The sequence below is a fragment of the Vigna angularis genome, chromosome 2 (genome assembly GCF_016808095.1).
Source record: "Vigna angularis cultivar LongXiaoDou No.4 chromosome 2, ASM1680809v1, whole genome shotgun sequence".
In the NCBI taxonomy this organism is placed as follows: domain Eukaryota; kingdom Viridiplantae; phylum Streptophyta; class Magnoliopsida; order Fabales; family Fabaceae; genus Vigna; species Vigna angularis.
The window spans coordinates 37,309,353-37,335,871 of record NC_068971.1 but is presented as its reverse complement, the minus strand read 5'-3'; the positions used below and the strand labels follow the sequence as shown (position 1 = coordinate 37,335,871).

At 32.9% G+C, this 26,519-nt stretch overlaps 2 protein-coding genes across 2 annotated transcripts; both read left to right on the top strand.

The window, feature by feature from the left end:
• The first annotated feature begins 2,044 nt into the window (after positions 1-2,044).
• LOC108327824 (uncharacterized protein At5g39865) lies at positions 2,045-3,972 on the top strand. The gene is made up of 2 exons (XM_052873705.1): positions 2,045-3,634; positions 3,718-3,972. The coding sequence occupies exon 1, from the start codon at positions 2,369-2,371 to the stop codon at positions 3,605-3,607; it is 1,239 nt and encodes a 412-aa protein (XP_052729665.1). The 5' UTR covers positions 2,045-2,368; the 3' UTR covers positions 3,608-3,634; positions 3,718-3,972.
• An 8,558-nt stretch (positions 3,973-12,530) lies between these two features.
• Positions 12,531-16,718, top strand: LOC108327919 (DNA-directed RNA polymerase V subunit 5A). The gene is made up of 4 exons (XM_017561649.2): positions 12,531-12,892; positions 13,441-13,617; positions 15,323-15,436; positions 16,411-16,718. The coding sequence occupies exons 1-4, from the start codon at positions 12,605-12,607 to the stop codon at positions 16,534-16,536; spliced, it is 705 nt and encodes a 234-aa protein (XP_017417138.1). The 5' UTR covers positions 12,531-12,604; the 3' UTR covers positions 16,537-16,718.
• The last annotated feature ends 9,801 nt before the right edge of the window (positions 16,719-26,519 follow it).

The window sequence follows — 26,519 nt, the reverse complement described above, 5'->3', positions numbered from 1 at the left end:
GCATTTGCTTTGTGCAAAGGATGTCCTGTTACTTTAAACATTGTAGTATCAGGTTATAATCATTGATGTATGTTCTATCACAATTTTAACTTTCATTTTTCATAAGGTGTACCTCTACACTTTATGACACAATATCTATGGCTAACAAGCGTTTTAGATCTGTCTAGAAAAAAGGTAGCAACATATATTTTAACTAACTTTTTCTATCAGTTAATACTTATAACAACATCAATTTAGATATTAACTAGCCAATAATCCTTTAAAATGACATGTGATTTACCCAGCAATATGCTTTGATGATGTTAATGGTTGATGATTATAATAAGGAACCTACATGCTAATGAATACTATTATCATTCACTATTAATTGGATGAGAAGTGTAAGCAGAAGGACTTTGACTGATAGTTATGACTAATTATGACAGCTGGCTCAGTTATCATCTTATCCCTTTATCTCATTTATCTATCATCAAATTTAGCTATTCTTTGACACATTCATAGCTGCCACCACTCAACAAGGTAAACCCTTTCCCAGGAAAATGAAAATAAGTAGAAAATATTTTTTCTTTTTTTTTCCATTATTCCCTTCACACCTTTTTTGTATCAGAAAATAAGTGACATGCATCTTCTGATTGTGTATCAATCACCATTCAACTATTTTCTCCCCTTTCTAGCTACTGAAGAAATCAACATCATTGTTTCATCTCCCTTCTTTCTCTTTTTGGTGATGCATTTTCATATATCCATATAAAAGATGTATGATTCCCTCCTCATTCATTAAATGGGTTTATTTTAGTCCATATTCCACTTTAGCTATGTCATCAAACATGACCGACCTTCCTATCATATATAGACATACTTTGTCAATCTTAATATCACATACGATCAAAACAAAAATATTTCAAAAATAAATAATTGTACAGATTAAGAACTCTTACTTTTTTTATCTAAATTTAAAAGTAAACAAAATTGAGCAGGCCTGGTTTTAAAACATGAAATTCATTAAAAATTAACTTCAAGTTGAAAAGGAAAAAGACTGATTATGAAATCCTTGGTCCTAAGCTTTTAAACGGGCCAACCTTTGGGTTGCTTGTATTGACTTGGTGATCATGTATTGGTTTTGAAGGTGAAACTTCTAACTGCCAGCACTATCATCAGTTCTATAATTTGATTTTTTATTTTTTTTGTTTCAGCAGCAGAAGTTAGATGTGTCCAACCAAATCAATCTTCTCTACCTATGAAAATAACTGCTGATGAATATAATAATATACAGCTTGTTTATTTAAGCACCGATGAATATTTTATGATTCTCTTCACTTGATAGTGACTCGTTCATGCATTAAATTAAGAAATATGTAGCACTTCACATGGGACCTGAGCATGATTTTACTATATTCATATAACAAGCGAAGTATACCCAATATCAAAAGGTACAATAGATTTGTGATTACACTCAACAGTAATGTAATTTTTCTTTCTTTTAGACTACATCACTGGTTATTTATTATATTTGTCTATTTCCTCCTAAGAAACATACAACTTTAGCCAGAACCAGCGTTTTTTTTTTTAAATTATTAACTAGGGGAAACAAATCTTTACTAAAATCCAATGATTCAAGTTCCATTCATTTGTCGGTTTCGCTTTTTCCTCTTTTTTTCTGCAACAATTCAAAGGAATTTAAATGCTGGGTAGTTGCAAATAACGATGCACATTATTAAAACTTTCAAACTGAACAAAAAGATGTTGCTAGATTTAATGTTACATTTGAAAAACAGGAGCTGGGAAGGGAGGTTGGGAGATCCAATTTAACCATGTTCTGGAAAGTCAAATACTCTGTTTTTACATGTGAAAATAGATTACAATACTAAAAAGAGTTTAACTTTAGTACTTTGATACGAAAATGTATACCCTACAAAATTACACAGAGGAATCTTCCAATGATCAGTGTCCCTTTTTTTACCACTTTCTTATGTCCTTAAAACAAATGGTCCCTCACCAATTCTTTATCAGTAATTTAAAAACAATGGTCCTAACTGCTATCGGATGCTCCCAATTGTACACAGCATTGATGCTCGTCAACTTCCCCCTCCAACCTACTTGAAAGCACCGTTCTACCACCTCTCACCACAGTATACCTCCCCTATGTACTTCCTTTGCATCTAATCTAAGCCTCCAAAAGACACTCTCTCTCTCTATCTCTACTATAGGACAATCATTATTTCACAAAGGTCTTCCAAAAAAGACTTTTACAAGCCAAAAAGTTTGGAGTGAGGAGGGAAGGAAAAAATAGAAAGTGTTTTTTTGAGAGAGGAAGCAGACCAATTAAGCAAAGGCAAGGAAGGCACGTCACCTTGTTCGTTGTGAAATCATGGGTTGCTCAGCCTCAAGAACCATCACCATAGTGGCCAACAGTAATCCAGATCAGGATCCCTCTCCTTCTGCTTCTCTTGCTTCTTCTTCTTTCTCTTCCTCTTCTGCTTCACACGTTAACTCCAACAATTCTTCACCCCCGGTTAGAAGAAGAGCCCTTTCTCTCCCAATGCCTCTTGTCCATCACCCTCCCATCAAAAAGGGCGACACACACCACCTTGTCTCCCTCACCTCCACCACCTATGGCTCCCTTCTTCTCATTGACCAAAAAGACCCCAACTTTACCCCAAAAAACCAACCCCACCTCACCAAAACCTCAAACCAAACTGAGATAGAACACTCACTCTCCCCAGACTCGGTCATCAACACTTGGGAACTCATGGATGGCTTGGATGAAGAAGAAGAGGAGCGACAAGAAGGAGTTATGAAGCCTCCTAACACTTCTACTTTAGACAAGCCAAGTTCATGCAGGTACACAACATTTGATGGGTCTGCAAGGAAGAAACTTCTTGATTCCTTTGAGTCACTGAAAACTTCACAAACAGTAACGGAAAACTCTTCCTCTCCAGCATCAACCAAGAAGCCACTTTGGCAGCATTTATCTGAGGAAGCATTGCTTGCTAAGTTGGATCCAAGTGTGGCTTGGAGTTACAGGAGAGCATTATCATCGAGGCAACTTGGTAGAAACACTCTACCTAGAGATATCAGGTCAATGGGGTCTAGCCCTTTGGTATTTTCTCCTTCTTTTTCATTTTGTAAGAATAATTTGTGCCGTTTGCCTGGCACTGAGGACAGAATAGTGCTTTATTGTACTAGTTTGAGAGGGATCCGGAAGACCTATGAGGATTGTTGTTCAGTTAGGATGATTCTGAGGGGCTTCAGAGTTGCGGTTGATGAGAGGGACATCTCAATGGATTCATCCTATAGGAAGGAGTTGCAGGATGCTCTTGGTGGCAAGGCAGTGACCTTGCCTCAGGTCTTTATCAGAGGGAAATATGTGGGAAATGCTGATGAGATGAAGCATATGAATGAGTCTGGAGAATTAGCAAGGCTGTTGGAAGGATTCCCCACCCAGGAGCCTGGCTTTGTCTGTGACAACTGTGGTGATGCCAGGTTTGTTCCATGCCCCAATTGCAATGGTAGCAGGAAGGTGTTTGAACATCAAGAAGGAGGGTTGAGAAGGTGTCCTGATTGCAATGAGAATGGCTTGATAAGATGCCCAGGTTGCTGTACATGATTGATGGCAATTAGTCCTGTGAATCAGGTATATCAGATTCACCGAGACTATTTTTGTATCAAAATCCATTTTTTAAGATGTTGAACTCTCTCAGCATATGTTCTACACAGAAAAGCAATTCTTGATCACAAGCATACCCAAGTTGATCATGTTGGTGCTGCGTTTGTTCGTTCATTGGGGTGGAATTGACAACCACCAAGAATGCACCTTTAAGTTTCGTCCTTTGTTTTTAGTCAGTACTCCCAGTTGTTATTTGTTTTATGTCAGACTTTGCTTTATTAGTGTTCATTACCCTCTGAACAGCAGAAAATAAAACTGACAAGGTTATGAGTACATGCTTAATTTCTAATTTCAAGTGTCTTATCTATGAAGCTGCGTTGCTTGTTTTTGTTTTTTTATGGCATAATATGCAATTATCAAGGAAGCTAGCAAGTAGAAGGTCACTGTTCTCAACAGTGAAAATGGCAGAACAAACTACAAGGTGTTGAACCACCACAATTGTGCCCCATGGTTTTCAGCAGATACAAACAGAAGGTGCAATATGTGGGGGTTACTGGTTTTGGAGTTGTCTCTCAGTGTTTGTGCTTTGTCAGTTTCAGCTAAAATAGGCTATTTTACCACAGGGTTGATTTCATAAGACTGACCCATCTTGCTGCAATAGTACAATCTTCACGTTCACGGCATTGTTTGTGTTTGGAACAATGATCTTCTGTTTTGATGAATCTGAGAAAATAATTTACTGCACATTAGCTAGCTTATTGAAATATCTTGTTTGAAACTATAACTAGACATTTTTACTACAACAGTGTGACATTCACCCTTTCATAATAGTGCTACATAGCATCAGTGTTTAAGTATATCTTAAATAGTATGAGACATTGTCCTTTTCACATATCATGTGCATGAAGTTCTTTACAAGATCATCTTAATGATGTGTAAATCAATCAATGTTCACCTGTGAGACTGAGACTGACATTGCTCACGTATGTAAGATTAACGAATGTTGGTGAAAATTCACCTACATATGATTTCATGATCAAAAGGTAAGTATGTTTTCCCTAGAGTAAAGAAAATGTCCTGGCACAAGTATAAGTCTGTCACATAAAAAGAGAAACACCAGCTCTTGGTAAAAGTGTGCAGAAGAAAAGATTCCTTGTGTTTCTAATTATGAAGGAGGCAAGTTGAACTTTATAAGAATTTAAGCATATAAATTATACTATAATAAATTTTGCAATAAATAAATATTTCCCAAATGCAACTTGTACTGTAATAAAAAATTATTTTTTGATGCAAAATTATTTTAAACCATATGACTTTCTTAAAACATTAAAATTTAACTTTGAAGTAAAAATCACTCTTCTCAGCGGATATTGGAGTAAGAAATGAGAAGACAATAACACACTATGACAAGGATTGATAAAAGTTAAACACAATATTTTAGAGAATAAAATATAAAGTTATAATAATTTATTTAATACAAATTTAACTGTTAATTGAAAAGTAAAGCTTTTGGATTCATCTTTTGAAATATTCCTCTGAATATATTTTCTTCTACTTTGTCATACTTCTTGGATTCCTTTGGTTGATTAGTGGATTGTCATTCTTTACTCTCACCCTATTGGTAAAAGAAACTTAACTTGTTACTCACTCTTTTCTTAAAAAAACAAACTTTCCAACAACGCAATTAAATTAATGAATGCAAATGTATAAAGAAGACGTTGGTAGAAAATAACAGCAAAGTTTGTTCATTGAGTTAACCATTGAAAATTCTAATTCCCTATCAAGAAGTGTACATAAAATGTGAAACTTTTTTATTACACTGTAGAACTTGGAAGAGTTTTTTCTTAAATCCAAAAGTTTTACTTTTAAAATAGAAAAGAATGAGTGTATCTTACTGGGCTTGGGCCTATGGACTGCACCCATAAATCATGAAGTGGTGGTCCCAACGAGGTGCAGAGGAATTCAAAGGCAGCGTCTCTTTGGGAGAACCAAGATGTGAATGACAACTATTTACTGTCGCATGTTGTCGGTAACTAGATACTCCATGGTAATTTTGTTAATCTCACTCAACTTTTCTTTTAGAATGAAAGTCAATGGAGCAGGTGATTCCCAATTATAATTATGAAGTGGTAACAGCCCGGTGACTCTAACAGTCTCTCCGTTATGAAAGTGGAAGAATTGCAAACTTCTAGAAAACTTGTATGTTAGAAGTTCTTACTGTTTATCACACTGTGCAAGCATATGTGGTAATTTCTGAAATACTAAGACTTTCTTTTTCAAATGATGATAAGTTTAAGACGGGTAAAAATTATCAAAAGGAAATAAAATTATTAAGAATGTGGAAATATGAGGGCTATATTTTCGAATTTTTATTATTATGTCTTATTTTCTTTTTAGATATAATTTATTATTTATTATTTTATTTAATTTTATTTAGTATGTCAAAACGAGATGATCAAATATAGTATTTATTATACATGTATTAAAATATGTAATCATAAAAAAATAAATCATAAAGTTAAACATTTTAGTGTTTATAAATTAACTGTGTATACAATAACATGGCATTTTTAACTTAGACGAAAAAGAATTAGCTAGTTTTTTCTATTGATCTTCTTTACTATATATTTTATATTGTGATTTAAAAAAATATTAAAGCTAAAATAAAAATGCAATTTATGTACAGGAAATAGAAATCTCATTATATTATAGATCTGTTAAAATATATTTTTATAATTTTTATATGATTTTCTTAAAAGAAATTTTAATTTCTGAATCACTAGATTTTTTTGTCGGTAATATATATATATATAATAATAAAATAAAAAAAGTGTTTGAGATATTTAATTTTTATGCACATATTTACAAGTTTTTCCAAATATATGTATATAATAGGCCTTAAAGTTTGTATTTTAAGAAAAAAGTATACGAATCAAGACTTTGATTTTTAGAATTTATAAAGTGAGTTAAATTTAATTAATGACAGAAACAAAGAAAAAAAAATTAATTTTAGTTATGTTTTTAATCTTGAAGTTTGAGATCAATTCAGTTTTAGCGTTTACAATAAAATATATAACTTTAGTGCTTTAAATTTTAAAATTATGATTTTAGCATTTCAAATCTATTATTAAAAGTTTAAAAATATTTTCTTAGGATTATTTCTTGTTCTTATATATAAAAGTACATTGAGTTACTCCTCTAACTGAAATAAATAAATAAATTATTAAACCAGTTTACAGAAAGTTTGTTAGGAATTAAGCAAAATTCAAATATTACCGTTATTTCTCTTTATGTGTAATAGTTGTTTTGATATTTCTTTTGTATATAAATTGTCATAATGTAGCTTTCATATTAATGAGATGAGTGGCCTTCTTTCTTTTATTTTCTGGCTAGTATATATTTTTATATGGTATTAGAGTTACAAATAATTCAAAGTTGGGCAAACTTTTTGAAACATGAGTATTGCATATTAGTGTTGTTATAAAGCCTCTGATACCTACACAAATAAGACCAAGAGTTGTGTGTGAAATAGTAAGGGTGTGTTTCAAGATTGAGAGGGACACTCTCTTGTTGTGAACAAGAAAATAGCAAGACATCCCAAGTTGGTCAAGAAGGCAGGGTAGGATAGGATTCGATGGAATCATTAAGATGCTAGTCATTTTTGGATTTTACAATGTAGCTGAAGAAGAGAAATTATAACACAACAAAAGATGGATAGCAAAGCAAGATTCATCATTTATCAATGTGTCAATGCAAAAGTTTTCAACAAAATCTCGAAAGTTGCTATTATCAAGGAGGCTTGGAAGATTTTGATAAAGACCTAAATAGTGATAAAAACAAAAAGGTAAAACTTCAAACCTCATGTAAACAGTTTGAGTTTATGGTTATGGATGAAAATGAAGCTATATTACAATATTTTGATAAAATATAACATGTGAGTGCCACGAGGGCTTGCAAGGATAACATGATAAACCAACATGTTCTAGATGAAATTTTATGAACTTTACCTCTATTTGATCATGTGAGATGAAATTTTAAGAACTTTACCTCCGCTATTTGATCATGTGGTGGTTGTAATTTAGGAGACTAGAGATCTTAACGCCATGGAGGTGAAGAGTTACAACACTTACTCGAAGCACATGAGTTCCGCATAAATGAGTGGAGACATGTTCAAGAACAAGCTACTCTTCAAGTTGGAGGAAAATCAAAGAAGAACTTCAAGAAAGGCTCCAAATCGAAAAAGAAGTATGAGTCAGAGATACTACCAAGAACAAAGGACAAAAACAAGGTTCTGGTGAAGGGAAAGAAAATAAGTTTGACAAGAAGAAAGTCAAGTGTTACAACTATCAAAGGTTTAGTCACTTTGCACGGGACTTTTGGGATGGAGAAAGTGCCAAAAGCATACCAAAAAGGCCATCACAAGCTCATCTGGCTCAAGAAGAAACTTTTGATTTTGAAGATGTTGATGGCTTACATAAGTGTTGGTATAGAGGATAACACTTCTTGGTACTTGGATTCTAGTATAATTGCACATCGATGATCTTTCATTATATAACAAAAACATGAATTCATTTTTCATTTATGTTTAGTAACATTTTTTAATCTTAAATGATTAATCATTTATAAATTCTCAATATCAATATTGTTACCAATAAGATGGATTGAAGCCTAGAGAGATTTTGATGATAATGCACTTACAGACTTGAATAATAAATTATATGACTCGAAGAGTTTATGTTAAAGTTTTTTGTTGTAGATTTCATTGTAATAGCTTTAGATTTTCAATTGTAACTTAAAGAAGTCTTGTATCTACTTTTTAGTATAGAATGCTTATGGTAATAATCGATTATCACTTAGGATAATCAATTATCACGACAAAATTAAGAAAACACTTTGGTTCAACAATAATCTATTATCATTCGGGATAATCAATTATCATCGAAAGCATGCATTATCAATGTTTACAAATAATCGATTATCACTTGGGATAATCGATTATCCTCGAAATGAAACTCTTTTTAACAACCTGAGATAATCGATTATCACTTGAGATAGTCGATTATCACTTGAGATAATTGTTTATCACTAACAGTTGAGAGCTGTCTGTTTAGATTTTGACATAGCTCAAACCTTCGGTTATAAATACTATGTTTTATAGTTCATAAAAACAACTTAAACTTTTGGAGAGTACATAGAATTATCTAAGTTGGAGGTGTTTTTCTACTAAGCAGAATCAAGTTTTTCATTTTTTTTGTGTGTCAAAGAAAAGTGTTAGTCATCTCTTATCTCTTAAGAGAGATGTTTTATAATCTTATTCTTGTTATCATTTTGTAAATTTTGTTTACATTTAGTGGAAAAGTTAATCTCTCTTTTAGAGAGATTAACAACTAGATGTAGAATCTTTTGATTCGAACTAGTATTAAAATTACTTGTGTAATTCTTCTTCTTCCTACTCTACTTTACTTATTTGCTTTTGAACCACATGAATTTTAGTTTTATCTAAGAAATTTTTAAAAGCAAAAATATGTTCAAAGTAAAGTGATTTTTAACTTGAACCAATTCACCCCTTATTGGTTTTGTGCTACGCTCTAATCATTCCGCTGCGCAGTTTCTACAATATGTAAGAATCTAGAAAATGGTTAAGAGTAAAAGATATGTTTTATAAGATGAGGTTATGTATAAATAGTATTCTAATAGAAATAAATTCATTTTATAAAAGTCTTTGTCTCTTTAGAACCCTTTCCTTTATGACTTTTCTATCTTCTCTATGAATTTCTAACCTCATCTTTCATATCTTTCAAGATCAGAGCATATACCTTGGGGAATACACCTAACCAATCAATTTATCAAGTAAAGTAAGTTCAATTTATGCCCTATTTTTAAGTTAAGGTTTGATCTATATGCATGTAGTATTCTTCATCTTGCATGTGATCTTAGAAAATTCTTTAGGAATCTTGTTCTATTTTAATTCTAAGGACATGCTCGGATCATTAATCTAAGCTTTTTTTTTAATGTTTTTAGAACATTTGTGAAATATAGAGCTTAGGACCATCTATGAGAGAAAAAGGTTTTCTACAACAAGTAAGGGAAGTTCGTTTTAAACTTTAATTGTACTAATGAATTGTGAATTATGTGATTTTGAATTATGGTGAATTGGATTGTGAAATATGTTTAGAATGATAAATTTCATGTATGCATTACCTTATTGGAATTGATGATTTCATATGTAAGTTGAGTTATATGCCTTACTAATCTTTGTGAAATGGTTGTATATGATTTCACTTGTCTAAAGCTATTTGATAAGTAAAATTATGTATGTTTCAATTGGAATTGAGTGAATACCTTGACAAATGGGCTAGTGTACACTGCCAGCAAGCACGAACTTAGGCGAGTAAATGGCTCGATGAGTGAGAGTGTATAATTTGTTGGAAGTCCCATATCGACTAGAGATTAGGCTAAATTATAATATATAAGTGAGATGCAAACCTCACCTTACAAGCCGGTTTTGTGGGGTTGAGTTAGGTTTAAAACTCACTTTCTAATATAATTTACAAGTAAGAAAGCTTAAGATTTAATTTAATATGAATGATGTGGAAGGAGAAAATAGTTGTATTATTTTATTTTAATTGAATAGAAATGACCATGTGTGATACAACATGGGGTGTACTAATAATAAGGACTAAAATGAGATTATTATATCTCTACTAATTATTGAAATTATATAAATAAAAATAATTAGTTGTAAAAGTTGATAGATGTTCATATATAAAGAATCGACAATAGTCAAACTCATGAGGTATAGAATTTATTGTTATGCAAAGTGAAAAAGAAAGCAATTATGTATACATTAAAACTATAGCTTTTGAGAAACATGAGTAATTGAGCAATGCTAAGAATAATAGTTAATACATTGATCTTCAAAATGTATGTAATTTTTTTTTTGTATATGATTTGACTGTGAGAACCTTTATTTCATGATTTGTTAAAATTATATAGATATTATATAAATTGTTTATATGTTCTCTTTTTTATTTAAAATTTATAAGATTTAAATCAAGCTTATCTTTTAGGTTTTATTTGTGATGTTATTATCTATCTACAATAATTTTGTATTTCACGAAAATAGAAGATAATATGCACATGTGTGCACAGTATATTAGTTTATTCATTTCTCTTTTTTAAGAGATAAGTTAATAAATTTATATTTAAAAAACTATATATTATACATTATCTTATAAACAAACTTTTGATTTAATTATGTACTCACTTTCCATATTTTATATATATATATATATATATATATATATATATATATATATATATATATATATATATATATATATAACAATGATTATATCTATAATATCCATATTAGAAACTTAATTTACTATCAACATTAACATATCAATTAACTATATTTAAATCTTTAAAATTAATATATATCCTCGTTATATAATTTTGTTTTTTCTAATAACCAAACTACGCTGAAACTCATTCAACATAATCATCCCAATAAATATGACTTTTAACACTCTTTCAATTTTGTTCTTTAATTTTCCTAGTAACTTTTAGATGTAAAACTTAAAAAAATTTGTATCACTGATTTCTTTTCTTGTAATCCCATACAAAACTTTATTTGAACTAGGTCGCATAAACCAATAATTTGAGCTAGAACATTATTTCTTTTCCATTTAACCTCTTTTCTTTGCTCCATCAACAATGGCATTTTTATTTTTCATCATAAATCTTTTACTTGGATCCAACCTCAGAAGCTACAAACTTTATGTTAAGATTCAAATGATTCTCAAAGTAAAAAATTTATTCCAATAACCTTCAATTTAGCATATCAATTTATGTAAACAAATTTTAGGAATTTTTGAAGTAAAAACTCCAATCCTTTGAAAATGTAAATCCAAATAGAAAATAAATAACAATAGATATGAATGGGAAAAAAATCATTGTAAAGATAAGTCAAAAACTTGTAAAATAAATCATAAAGTTATTTGACCATTTTAAGGTATCAGTACAAAGTTGTTTCTGCAACCTAAAATAACAAATAATGAATTCCATATATAGATAAAATCTAAAGTAATTATACCGTTATCTTATAATGATCCATTTATCATCTTTCACGGAATTCATGTCCAATATATTCTTTACCACTTTCAACTACTTCACGTACTTACATAATATCTTCATTGATCATTAAATTAATTAATTAATACCTCTTTGTGAATATTATTGATAAATAAGAAATTTATCTTTCTTTTCCAGGTCCTTTATAAAAGTATTAACAACTTCAAGATCTTTTCATTTTTGGATATCCTAGTATTGTATCTAATATATATATATATATATATATATATATATATATATATATATATATATATATATTACCTCCATATTAATCTTATAACATTTTTATTTAATTAATTATACAATTATTCTCATCAATTGTTCAATTCAGTGGATTGACATTCTTACTTTTCTTATATAAATTTATCTGACAAAATCACATTATATTGAAAAAAGGAATATGATAATATTACTTATTATTATTATTATTGTAACCATTACAGTTTATTGACAGAATTATTGCATTTATAATATGTATATTTTTAAAATATATTAATACTAAAATTTCACATCAATATGACAAAAAAAAATTAATAATTTTGTATATTGAATTGTGGTTGAACAATTTATGACAATTTATTAAGAGAAGATGTTGTGTTGGGTCTTCTCTTACATGAAATAAAAGTGAATACATAATATATGGGCTTTCAACAGTATTCTGTACATTTAAAAGTTATACTGGTACTGATATAAGTTTTTTTTTTATATAAATTTTCATATTTTTATTATCTCATAAATAGATTCATCAAAAAATTGAAATATGAAAATGAATATGTCTGTTTTAATTTAATGCTCGCAATCAGCAGTGAATTAAAAAGAAAAATTTGAACCGAAGTGACTTTGATTCACAGTAAGAGAGAGATGGCAGCTGAGTACGGGTTCGAATTGGCGAGAGTGGGAGGAGAAGGAGAAGAACAAGAAGAAGTGAAAGGGTGTTTGAGCAAGTTCATCGATGATGGCAGCGTTGAAAGTCACAGATACTACTTGTCTCGCAGAACCACTTTGGAAATGCTCAGAGACAGAGGCTACTCCATTCCCTCCAGCGAAATCGACCTTTCTCTCTCTCAATTCCGCCACATGCATGGTCATTCCCCTGACCCTGACCGTCTCCGCCTCTCCCTCACTCACGCCACCAACCCTTCCAAAAGGGTATCCTTTTCTTCATCTCTTCTCCACCCAACATGCCCCCTCTTATCTTTCTCCCTCAATTTCAATGTCTTCCCCTGAAATCTACTGAAAAAATCAATTTTTATATACTGGCAATGTGTTTTTTACTACTTTATAGGTGTAAAGAATCTACTAATGTTTACTGAATGGTCATATCTTCTGGGTTCTTTCTTTTGATCACTTTTTTTTTTCATCTGCATGACACATTTGATTTACCCTGTCTGACCGGACTTTTGGAGCAAAATTGATTTTGGATTAAATTCATTTTGTTAAGTTGGTCTTATTGATTTAATGAAGTTATTTATGTTTTGATGTTTAAGTCTGAAAGTGAATACATGTTTCCTACCAATTTTTTTTGTAAATTGAGTTTGTCTTGGTGTTTTTTTCTACTCTTAAATTATGTTTGAGTATACAGAGAAAAAGTTATCTTTTTATCTGTGTCAGAACGAAGTTTAGGGACGGACTCGGTAACACCTGAAAATGACTGAGCAGTTGCATTTGTAGTAAAATCAGTTTCTTGATGATTGCAGATTTTAGTCATTTTCTGCGGGCCAGGTTCTGTGAAAGTTACTGCCATTCGGAACATTGCGGGGCAGATTGTTAATAGAGACACTTTGGGTGGTCTTATATTGATAGTGGAGAATCATGTTACTAGCCAGGCCTTGAAAGCCGTTGATCTTTTTCCCTTCAAGGTTGAAATTTTCCAGGTTTGTGATTCTATCTCAAATGTCTTTCATAAATGTTCTACAGATTGGTTTTCGATTTATTTGTTCTATCTTTAGGTGGATAATATAAAACTGCATGTTGTATTTCTAGCAGGATTGGTTGACACGGATTTTCTTTATTGACCTCTGTGCACTTAAAATAGTTGTGATTACCATGTTGAACAAACCTATGTCAGATGTTTCGTGGTGTTTGAATAATACTAATATTCACTTCAGTTATGCTCAGCTATCAGTTTAACTGTTTTGGACAAGGTTTTAAATTGCAGCCACCTTAGCACAACTATAATTTGTGGCTGGGATTGGATTGTGAACACCCCTAAAACCTTAACTTTGCTGCCAAGACTCTGGTTGTGACCCTCTTTCAAAAAAGCCTTTCTAGCTGTTAAGTTGATAGTAAATTGAGTTTTGTGCATAAGTCCTAACTGTTAAGTGTGGCTGAACCATCACATTTCAGTAAGTTCATTCAGTTAATGTTTTCACAGCAGGAGGTTTCTCTGATTCTCTCCCCATTTTCACTCCTTTCTCTTGATATCTATCAGTTTCTCGCAGCGTGTTGATTTATTGAAAGCTAAGAGCTTTTTCCTTAACCAGAAACCATGGCTTTCTCTCAAATCATAACTCACCTATGCTTTTGCTATCAATCTAACTAGGACACTCTGAAAGCTGAACACTCTCAACTACATTCTTTTACTTTTATGAATTTTACATGAACATAAATGGAAATACTGTGTACTATAATAAATAGATAAATGATAGTATTTATTTACTGATGCTAACTTTCAAATGATTGATTCTATCTCATAATTAAAAATTGTGCTCACGTGATTATTTTTTACTAACTTCATATGTTGTCATAATTTTGTCACTCTCACCGTTTTCTGCATTTCTATGTTCATACTGTATTGGAGTACACGTCTATAGTTTCATGAAGATGCAACTTAAAAATGGCCAGTACAATGTAAGTGGTAAAGAATAAGGTTCAGCAGGAAATTGTTCCTTTGTGGAAGTGAAAGATGAAGAAAGTGAAAATAATTCCTTGTACTCTTTGAAGTCAGAAATTGTTTTAAAAGTGGTTAGTATGTTGGAGAACAGGTTATAAGTACTTGGCTAATTGAAGGCAGATTAGAAGCTTGGAAACTTCAGGATTCTATTTCTTAGTTCATTAGTAGGAGAGGTCCAATCATTACATGGCAGATGTAGCGAGACAATCTTCTCCATTTAAAAATTTCTTAATGTGATAGAAAGCTGTGCTATTTAAACTGTTATGATCATTTAACACATGTGTGTCAAGCATGAATATATATGTACTGAAGTCCCTGTTTGTTCAGTCTTCAAGTATATTTGATATTCTGTCATGCATAAACTGGGAGTTTGTCTACCTTTGGCATACCATTTTTTGCTAGAGGCAACATTGAGTTTAGTGATGCTTGCAAATTTTGAGTAACTATGGCATCTCATCCTGAATGGCTTCACTTTGTACCCATATTTGCTTCAGTTGTGATCCACCAAGCACTTGCACTTGTTATAACCAAGTTATTTTTTGAATAATACCTATAACATGAAAGATGTCTCTGTTATTTCATTTTTCTCTAATATGAAACTTATTGACTGATTTTCTTATCTGTGCTGACAAAAACTTCGTTTCTTGCCCAAAAACCCATGTAAATCTTTTTTCCTTGCTGTTCAGATCACAGATTTGCTTGTTAATATTACAAAGCATGTGTTGAAGCCAAAGCATCAGGTGCTGACTGATAGGCAGAAGAAAAATCTCCTGAAGAAGTTCAATATAGAAGAAAAGCAGGTCAGTTGATACAATTTGAAAAAGCCTATCTCAGACACGAACCTCGTCTTTCTGAATTGTCTATGCCCTGGATATGGACCCTTCTATTTAAGTTATTAATTTTTCTATGGTGCATCTTCAGTGAACTTGTGCAGTTTAGATTGAGTCATGTGTAGATAAAACGAAGTTGCATTTTGACATTACCCAATGAAACCAATTTCTGTTGGAGATCACATTGGTTTCACATTGAAATATGTAACTAAACTTTTACACTTTGATAATTGACTCAATTGATGCCTAGATATGTGCTACTTTGATGTGGTTTCTCAAGTAGTGTGGCCTGCTATAATGTTGTACTTAATCATGTTCTAGTAAATACAAATATAGATAAACATGGAAACTTTCTGTCACGGTAATTGTGAAAACCAATGCATGACCTTGAGTTGTAAACTCCATTGCATTTAGAAAGGGTGTTGTGCTAAGATCTGCTCAATCTTTAAGGACTTATCTAAGATATCCCTGCAAGTTCATGATACAGCAAGAACATTTTAGACAGGGCTGATGTGTGTCTGACCTCTGCGTATGGAATCAAAAGATCTGAAGAAGTCCGTTGCCAAAATAAATGATAAAAGGAAATAAAATGAATTTAATGAACCAAAGGTCAGAAAATAGTATATAAGTTTTATTCTTGAAATGATGGAAACATGTTTGTTATGATTAAATGTGCTTAGCCATATGAAATACTGATATTTGTATTCATTCTTCTATAAAACATATACAAATTGTATTCTATTCTATGGATCTTAAATTCTGTGTTATTTTCATAGTCGAACATAAATGTTAAGTTTTCTAGTTCTTAGCTTCTCCATGCGCTACCGATTGACGAAATTGCGTGATAATAATAGTTGAGAACATATCATAGTATAACTTTTGCATGAATGTAAAATTTCATATTCCAAGACAAGCACTCTTATATTAAGTTTTTGTGTTTTCAGCTTCCCCGCATGCTAAAGAGTGATGCAATTGCACGATATTATGGACTTGAGAGGGGCCAAGTAGTTAAAGTTACCTATAGTGGTGAAATCACCCAGATGCATGTCACATATCGATGTGTGTGGTGATAGTTTCTTGTGCTCTTTTGTATTTTTGCAGGTTGAATTCGTAGTATTTAACTGTTGTATCATGCTTAAGGTTATGATTGCATAAGTTGATCAATCCTAACGCTCTGAATCTGTACTCTGTAAATTTGGTGATGACATTTCTCTCTCTTAACTTCTTGAAGAACAACCTGCATTGAGCAACTTCATTCACAAACGTTTATTTTATTTATTTACATTTTTGTGAAATGGTGTTTGCAAATGACATTTCTGATCTCATCTTTTAGGATGATGCTTTGTTGACCGTATCCTTGTTAATCTCTTTCTGATCTCCACACACTCGGGTACACAGATGCCTCACTCCATTGCACACACGATGCCACTCACTCACTCACTCACTCACAACTTCTGATAGAAGATCGTAGAAGATGTAGAAAAACTAAATATTTTTTCATTAATATCTAAAAAAGATTTGAAAGGATCCCTCTTATACAACAATTCTCCGTTTTAAGGACATATTTAGGAAAAAACTAGAAAAAAGAAATCCTAACTCTAGAAATGGGTTATAACAATCCTACACCTTGCAGACTGGCCTCTAAGTTAAGAAATAAACACACTATACTTACAATTTATTTTGTTGTTAACCATGCCTTAGCAGCTTTATATATCCACATCAGCTGGCTGTGTATTATTTATGAAGAACATATGTCTCAGCTGCAGTTAAGCCAAACATGGTAGTGTTGTATGCAATTCTGATGCTTGCCTTTTTTTTTGTCTCTAATAAATTTACTTATACTAAAAACTCCTTATGAACTAGGTGAAATGTTTATAAACGTACAAGTTCAGTCAAAAACACATTGATCTTGTAAAGTAACTTATAAAATTGAAAGTGTTTGATGAAATTAGATGATAACTTATAAAATAAAATGACATTTAATTATCTGAGGTAAAAAGATGTCTTAAATAAATTAGCAACAACAAAAGTAATAGAAAATAAAAGGTTATCATTTTAGCTTATTTTCCTAAATTAGTTAAAGTGACGTGAGAAAATAAATTAAAAAAAAAAACTATTAATATAAACTGTGGTGAAACTAATTTATTAATGGGCAAGGTTTCTATATACTTACATAGGGGCTTCTTTATGCACCTTCAAGGTTTCTCCATGCACTTCCAAACTTTCTCTTAGTGTAAAAACTATCTTTCTAACGAGGGTAATTTTTTGTTCTCTCCTATGATTATCCCATCACTCACTTTTTATTAACCTAAACCTATTGGTACCTCCCTGTCTCCTTCGGCGGCTTTGTTCATATATACTCTACTCCTGCACTAAATTTAGTCTTATTCCTCTCTTCCTCAATAAATTATTCTTGTTTCGTTATATTTGTTTGTAAATGTTTAATATAGTCTAGATGGAAGAAACAATAGGATGAAGCTTTTCATGAATTTCAAAATCTAATTAAGAGTTTGACTGGATTTCAAAAATCCGGTGTGTATCCATTAGTGTTTCAATTTTTTAAATTAAAATAAGTCAAAAGAACTTGAACATAAATTACATAAAATTTAGTAAAAGTATAAACTCTAATTTTATATTATTATTAAACATGTTATCAGAGTGCACAGTACCATGAAAAAAATATTATTAATTTGAAAGTAGATCAATTATTATTAGAATGAAACATCCCATTTGAAATATACAATAATTTATAAATAGTAAATATTAATAATAAATTATTTACTTTCAAATTAATGATAAAAATAATTCATGAATTAAAATACATAAATATATTATATTAGTGTTCACTTGATTTCGAAATTTGGAAGAAGTGATTATCGGATGTAAGAGTATTTATCGGATTTTAAAATCCAACAATTTACTAAACTAGATTTCAAAATATATTGGTTTCAAAATATATTGGGTTTCGAAATCTAATAAATTTTTTAATTAGATTTCAAAATCCGGTAAGTTTTTTAACAAGATTTCTAAATTTGATGAAATTTTAAATTAAATTTTGAAATCTAGTGAATTTCTTAAAACTGAATTTCAAAATTCGATACATACAAAGAAAAACTAGAAAAAAGAGGGGATGCATGGTTGAGTAAGTATAAAGAACACAATAAATACATTTTGGTAAGTAGTATTATCGCTTACCTATTTTTTTTTTATTTTATATGATTTTTTACTAAAGGACAAAACTATGAACTTGGAGGTGTAAGGAGAAACTCCCACATGGCTAAATGATTAAAAGTGAAAGCGAGAAATGAATGAAAGCCTAGATTTAGTTAATTAACTTAAAATGAGATTTTTTATTTTGTATGTTGTGTTTTTCTTCCTACACCATAAAAATGGTACTATTCAAACTATCTCTCATTGAAAATATAATAAAAATCTTTACATCTTATTTTTAATATTATTTTGGATTGAATGTTTTGAAAGATATTTTTTAATTTGACAAAGATATTTTGAAATAGACAACCCAAAATATAAGAAAGAAATTTCTAAAACGGATTTTTCAGAACTTATATTAATATTCCAAAACACCCATTTGAAATATAAAATAATTTCTAAAATAAATATTTCTAAAAATATTAAATACATTTCAAAACACATGTTGGATAAAATCTGTTTTATAGTCCGAAATAACTATTATAAAGTATTTTCAGATGTGGAAATACTTCCAAAACACTCAATCATCAAGGTTTCTTTAAGTAACCAAAGAGCTTTTTTCTTCTTCTTCGAAGTTCCCTTCTCCTTCAATCTTATACCATACATAAGTTATTGGCAGCGTCAACAAACCCTTCGCGTAAGTGTTGAGCACGTTAGAAGGGTTATTTGCCATGAGTAGGAGTTTGAGCTTGAACCCAGACAAATCAAGGTTGAATCAGACAAACGAGTTGCAAACACAAAATCTACATGAAGTGGATTTGGGGATTAAGAGGGATTGATTTAGTTTTGTTCCTATCTAGCAAAATTGATATATTAAAGAGCATGACTCTATAAGAACTATTAAGCTTCTGAGTAGCTCAAACCTACTTCTATTTAGATCATACCTATATATATCATAATTAATATTAGCAGTTTGGTGATTTTGTTATTTTTAATTACATTATTATTATATATTTAAGGTAAATATTATTTTAATAAAAAGATAAGCTCACAACTCACGATTCACATCGATTCTATAAATAAAATAAGTATTTTTCAAGGAGTAGTCACTTCATAATCACTGTACTCATAAAGATCAATCATTTTTTTACCGACTTGATAGTGAGATAATCTTTCTCAGAGTCACTATTAGGATCTTTCCATTTATTCGCAAATCCATGCTCAAAATTCTAATAAGATCATGTGGCATCCACTGTGTGGCTCTGGTAAAACGTTTCCCCAGCCCTCACCTCCCTATGGTCACCACTTCAAGGTCTGTCCAAATCTCCCACGAGATGAAAGTAAACCAAGTGGCGACCCTCCACCAACAACTACAGGCGCATATACAACAGCATAACGAACAACGCAGGCAGCACGTGCTCAACAAAAAATCGACCTGGAAGAACTTCAATAGAGGCAGATTGACTTGAAGAATGAGAGGTCATCTCATCGACCTCAGCCTAACCCTACTAAGAGGACCCCTGCAATTCTCGGACGAGGCACAACCTGCCAACTCGAGGAGGTTCGCAAGAAATCTAAAACCATAACACTCTAGTTCAACAAGATTCACAAGGAAGTCGAGACTGTAGCCCGCCAACTCGGCGAGGTTCACATAGGATCCAAGACTACTCTCCTCAATGCCAGGCTCATGGAGACCGAAGAAGGTCAGTCGATCATAGAGCAGTAGGAACCTAAGGACGATCTCGTCACTTCAACCGCAACCGATGTCGGACTTGAGGAAACTGAAGCAGCTCAACTTGACATCGAAGGAAAGAAACCCATAGATGCTCCTTTCACTCTAAATGGGAGCCCAATAGATTTAGATATCGTAGACGAAACGCGAAATCAGTGGAGTCCTAGGATTCTACAAGGCACCCCAACAGGAAGATAGGTCGGCAAGAACGCCGGGCTGCTCGGATACACACCAAGGATTCTTAAAATAGGACCGACCACGTTAGGAACTTCTATCCTTTCATGAGTGAAGTGGCCTGTGCTTAGATCCCTAAGGGAATCATTATCAATATTCGAAAGTAAGACGGAAAAGTCAACCGGACAACACATCTAAAGGCTTACTAAATGAAAGTTAACATCCATAGTAACCATGAACGAGTTTTCTATAGGTTATTTCCAACAGCCTTGGTCGGACTGGCTTGAGATTGGTACTATACGCTAGCCCTGTGCTCGATTGACTCTTTTGAAACATTAAGCATGTTGTTTATGGCCCGTTTCATTAATCGCAAAAAGATTCCCACCACAACGACAATCCTAAAAAAAGTGGAGCAAGGTGAAAGCAAAACGCTCCGATAATTCATGGATAGGTTCACCAAAACGACGATAATAATCTCAGGAGTCATTCTCCCTGCACCTCACCACCCTCATCTTGCACCTCCAAATAAAATTATAATTCCAATTGTGCCCTTTCACAGTCAACAAGGAGAGAGAAAAAAATTGTTTAAAAAGGTTAATAAAATTTGAAACCCTAAAACTTTAACTCATCTTCTTCTTCCCCTGCCGCATCTCACTCCCTGCCTCATCTCATCTTCTCCTACTGCATCTCACTCCCTCTGCCGCATCTCAGTAAAACCCTAGACCTACACCCCCTCCTTCCTCCCTCTTTTTTCTCTCCGTCCTCCTCTGTCTCTGGCATCCGACGCTGCTTTGCTCGCGTTCCTCGCTGGCGTCCAGGTTAGTAGCTTCCATCATGTAATATATTTGTTTCTTGTTATGTGCTTGGTTGGGTTCGTGGGTCGTGATTGGGTTCGTGGGTCGTGAACGGATCAGAGCTCGCTGGAGGTGCACGCCGCAGTTGGAAGTGCGAAAAGGATCAAGCCGTAGTTGGAAGTGCGGCAAGGATTAACGCAGTTCAAACTGCGGTAAGTAGAAACCGCAGTTCGATCTGCGACAAACGTATAACCGGAGCACAGAACCGGACTTCGATCTGCGGCAAGGAGAAAACAGAGAACGGATTTAAAAAATGGCGTTTTCAGACTTAGTTTTTTAATTAAATATAGATAATATATGTGATATGCAGTTTGACACTGTTTCTTCATTTGAATTTGACTGTTTCTTCATTTGAATTTGAATTGAATCTGTGGTTGAAAAAAATCTTTTGATCTGTTCTTCTTGTTGCCATGGTTATGATATTTTTTTTGAATTGTTTATATTTTTTTTGAAATGTTTTCTTATTGAAGTGTTTTTTATTTAGATACTAATGTAAAATGATTTTTTTATACTAGTAGATACTAATTTAAAATGGTTATTGACACTATACACAGTATATACTAATGTAGTAGATACTAATATGTAGTAGATACTAATGTAAAATGGGCTTTTTATACTACTTAAAAAGATTTTTTTTATACTAGGTATCAAAATAATATAGAAATATAAAGTATTTATGTGGTGACTCTCTTATTTTCGTATATTTAATTTTATTTAATTTTTTTAATTTTTTTTAAAATTAAAATAATAATTAAATTGTTTATTGAAATAAATAATAATTATTAATTTGGAATTTTTTGTAATAATTTAATTATTATATATGTAATTTTTTTAGATTTTTATATTATTATTTATTTGTTTGAATATTTTTGATTACATTATTAATTATTTTTTTGTATATAATATGTTAATAATATAATTGGTTAATAGATATGGTTAAAACTAGAGGTGGATATCATGGTGAGGCTTCATCCTCTCATAGTGAGCCATCAGATGAAAGAAGACGACCTATGGCATCTGCTCGTAGAAGACGAGTAGAAGAATATCGCGTGGACGTTATTCATGAGCATGATAATGAGGAGCAGGAAGAGTTATTACAGCATGGACATAGTCAAGATGATTACGTTGAAGAGGAGGATATTCAGCAGCAGCATGACTGTAATGAAGATGAACATGAAGGTGAAGGTGAAGATGAAGATGAAGACGAAGCTGAAGATGATGGATTCCAAGGAGGTCCACATGACACCTCCTTACTTACTCACTATACCCAGCATGTTGCATTTTCCATATGGCAAGGTCAGGTTAGTCATCAATCTAAATTTTAATTGTTTAATAAATGTTACATTTTTTTTATATAATTATGTTTGTATTCAGGATCGAAGGGGGATAAAGGTTGTCACCCATGGCAAAAAATTGAAGCATTTTGGAATGTATCATGAGGCCATTGAGCCTTATATCTCCATGTCGGGGTTGGGTTGTTTAGTAAACCTCTCATACGAGTATGCCGATCATGGATTGATCGTTGCCCTTTCGGAGAGGTGACACATAGAGACTAATACTTTCCACCTACCGATAGGTGAGATGACTGTCACATTAGATGACGTTATGAATTTGCTCCACCTACCCATCATGGGACAATTTTGTGAGGTTGAGGAGTTAGAGTATGATGAGGCTCGATCTCATATCATGGAGCTGCTTGGTGTGGACCACGATAAAGCTTCAGCTGAGATGAAACAGTCACGTGGTCCAAAAGTTAGGCTCAGCTGGCTACGCGAGGTTTACCAGGAGTGCATCCAGCAGGAGCGTTGAGAGTGTGCTGCTCGGGCATACTTGTTGCATCTGCTTGGATGCACAATTTTTACCAATAAGAGTGCGACTCTAATTAAGGTATCGTATCTCCTTCTCTTGCGAGACTTGAATGCTTGTTCGAGATATGCTTGGGGAGCAGCAGCACTTGCACATACATATGAGCAGCTAGGAGATGCTAGCTTCTATGAGATCAGACAAATAGCTGGATATTCCACTCTTCTACAGGTACATTACCATCTTCTAAGTTTATTTTAATATTGTTTGACAATGAAACCCACGATTGAAGTAATGTTTTTTTGTAGAGTTGGATATATGAGCACTTTCCTACAATGGGAAGGAGGCAAGTGTCTGAGAGGTACACATAACTTGATCCACGTGCTTCACGATACATACCCCCGAGGGTGGGTTGGAGTTTGACAGAGGGCCGAACATTTCTGGATGCCCTCACTTAAGATGTAGTTATCTGGAATCCATACCTTTCGCACAGACGTACATGTCCATTGATTGCCATAATTATGTACTCGGGATGGATCCGATTAGGCGACATGATTCATCGACATCTACCTGAACGCGTGTTGCGTCAATTTGGTTTTCAACAGAACATACCACGGTCACCTGATAGTCTTCCGATGCCAGACATTCCTACGATTGATCTAAATTGGTTGCGGTATGCAGAGCACCTCATTACTAGTGTCATTGAAGCTGATCAACCACATGCGTGTGTTGATGGATACATAACGTGGTTTAGGCGGGTGTCGCACCCGTACATCACTCCAGGCAACGACGATGAACGACCTAGTCTTGCACCGCGCATGAGGCGAGACATTCCAGATGAGAGGTTGGTGCCTCCAGTTCGTCGTAGACGGTCGGCTGAGCTAGGATTGTTGGTATGTCTTGAAACTAACTGATTTTGATTTTTTTTCATTATCGTTGGTTCTTGTTTACTTTAATAATTTTTTTTGGTTATCTTCATTTTAGGGGGGTATGAGGCGTGTGATCAGGATGCAGGGCATGTTAACCTGTCGAGATGTCACAAAGGGCACTATAGCTTATCAACGTACTACTGAGACACTACAGGTAGCTCGTAGCTTATCAACGTACTACTTTAAGAATTTATTTCAGAATCCAAATATGGATAATTATCCATCTCATATAATTAAATATAACCTACAATAAATATTAAAATTTAAAGATTTATTAAATTACAAATAAAAAATTCAAAAAAACTCCCTAATAAAAAATTCATATAACCTAAATATTATTAAAAATTCATATAACCTAAATATACTCCCTAATCACTCCGTAATGACTAACCATAATCCATGAAAAAAAAATTTATAATAAATAATCATAACATAAAACTATAAATTTAAATTAAAAATAATAACATAATAAAAAAAACATAAAAAAAAAAGATAAAAAAACATGTAAAAAGCAGGAATTTAACTACAAAAAAAAAATTAAACAAAAATAAAACCATGCATAAAAAAAAAATAAAATTACATATCACTAACCGCACTTCAAAGTGCGGCTACAAAATGAAAAACGCACTTCGAAGTGCGGCCACTGCTTTCCGCACCTCCAAGTGCGGTTACCAAATTCCTCTACCCAAACCTCACACTGTCTTCTTCCTCTCTCGCTCACAGCATATAAATCTCCCAAAACCCAGCACTATGACCACCACCCCAGCATTGTACTAATATAATTAAAAAAACATTAAATAAAAAAATTGCATCAAACAAACAAAACAAGAAAAAAATTAAACAAAAGCATGCAAAAAAAAAAAGATATCACAAACCGCACTTCAAAGTGCGGCCCCATAATAAAAAACGCACTTCGAAGTGCGGCTGAGTCTTTCCGCACCTCGAAGTGCGGTTGCGTACCTTCGCCGGCGCACAGTGTCTTCTTCCTCTTCCTCCTGCGGTCACGCTATATCTCCAAATCTTACAATTCAATACAATTACAATGTAGTAAACCAAAAATTACTTGCTACAGTGAAAAACCAAGAACAGTACACCTAAGGGACCTCAGGGTTTATAAAGAAGGAATATTTTTGTGCTTGTGGTTGGGAGTTAGAAAAATGGTTGGGGGTTAAAAAAATTTAATTTATTAATTACCGTTTTGACTTTTTATTAAATGAAGGGTAAATAGGTAAATTTGGGGGTGCAGGATGAGGTGAGGGAGGTGTAGGAAGATTCACTCTAATCTCAGATCTCAACCCGATTGTGGTCATGCACTCATTGGTATACGGTATACAACTTAGACCCTTCCTAGATTCTCTCTATATGGAGAGCCTAAAAAGTCTGGATGAGCTCAGGGAACGAGCGACCAAGTACATGGCCATTGAAGAAAACAAATTGAAGAGAGCAAAAAAGCCCAACGCCCAGGCTAGGAAGAGCAAGAGACTACAACCTGGTATGAACATTGCACTCCCCTGAATGTGAGTAAGTATACCATACTTAGAGAAGTGTGCAACTTAGAGCTTATCCAGCTCCCCGATCCCCAACAACCTTCTCCCAAGGACGACCCTACTAAAATGTGTTCCTACCATCAGAGAATAGGACACAACATTGAGGAATGTCATCACCTTAAGGATATCATTAAAGATTTGATTCGCTTAGAAGCTATGTCTCGATTCATCCAACAAGGAAACAATCAACGAGGTTAAGGACACAACAACTACCCAGGTCGAGATCAGGGATAAGGACAAGGGAGTTTCGTTGGACGAGATTGAGGACAATGAGAGCAACCCAACATGATCCTCTAGGTTCCAAGGCCCGATCGAGGCTACCCAAGACCAGTAACTCAATATATTGCAATCAGACATATCGAGCCAAATCGTCCAACTCAACCTGGCCCAAGCAAAAGGAAACATCCATACCATTATTGAAAGTTTCACACGAGAAAGAATCTCTTGTACAGGAAAAAAATATTAGAGAACTATAAACTTGCTTACCACTCATAACCTTCTTCAATGAAGATTTCTCTTTGAACAATCCAGACCAGAACGACTAAGTGATCATCATGGCAACAATAGATTGGCGAGTCCATAAAATTCCAGTAAGATCATATTTGATTTTGTTTCTTTGTTTTGCACTAATTGATGAAATCTAAAGCTGTAAATAGAATGCAGCAACCTCAACCTTCCAAAGCTAAAATTCATTTGTTTTGTCCATTAACTCATAATTCAGTACTTCCTAGGCTTGTATTGTTCAACTTCATGAAGTTTCATAAAAGAAAATGTGTACATGAGAAACAAACAAATTGAAGAGAGAATGTGAAAAGAAGGTGCGGCGGCACAGGTGAGTGAAGATTTTGGATTTTAAGATTTTTC

Bases quoted from the DNA above. Each gene is read 5' to 3' on its own strand.
- LOC108327824 (XM_052873705.1), top strand. From the start codon at position 2,369: ATGGGTTGCTCAGCCTCAAGAACCATCACCATAGTGGCCAACAGTAAT.
- LOC108327919 (XM_017561649.2), top strand. From the start codon at position 12,605: ATGGCAGCTGAGTACGGGTTCGAATTGGCGAGAGTGGGAGGAGAAGGA. The intron at 13,618-15,322 runs GTTTGTGATTCT...CTTGCTGTTCAG, and splicing joins TCAAGGTTGAAATTTTCCAG to ATCACAGATTTGCTTGTTAA. The intron at 15,437-16,410 runs GTCAGTTGATAC...TTGTGTTTTCAG, and splicing joins TCAATATAGAAGAAAAGCAG to CTTCCCCGCATGCTAAAGAG.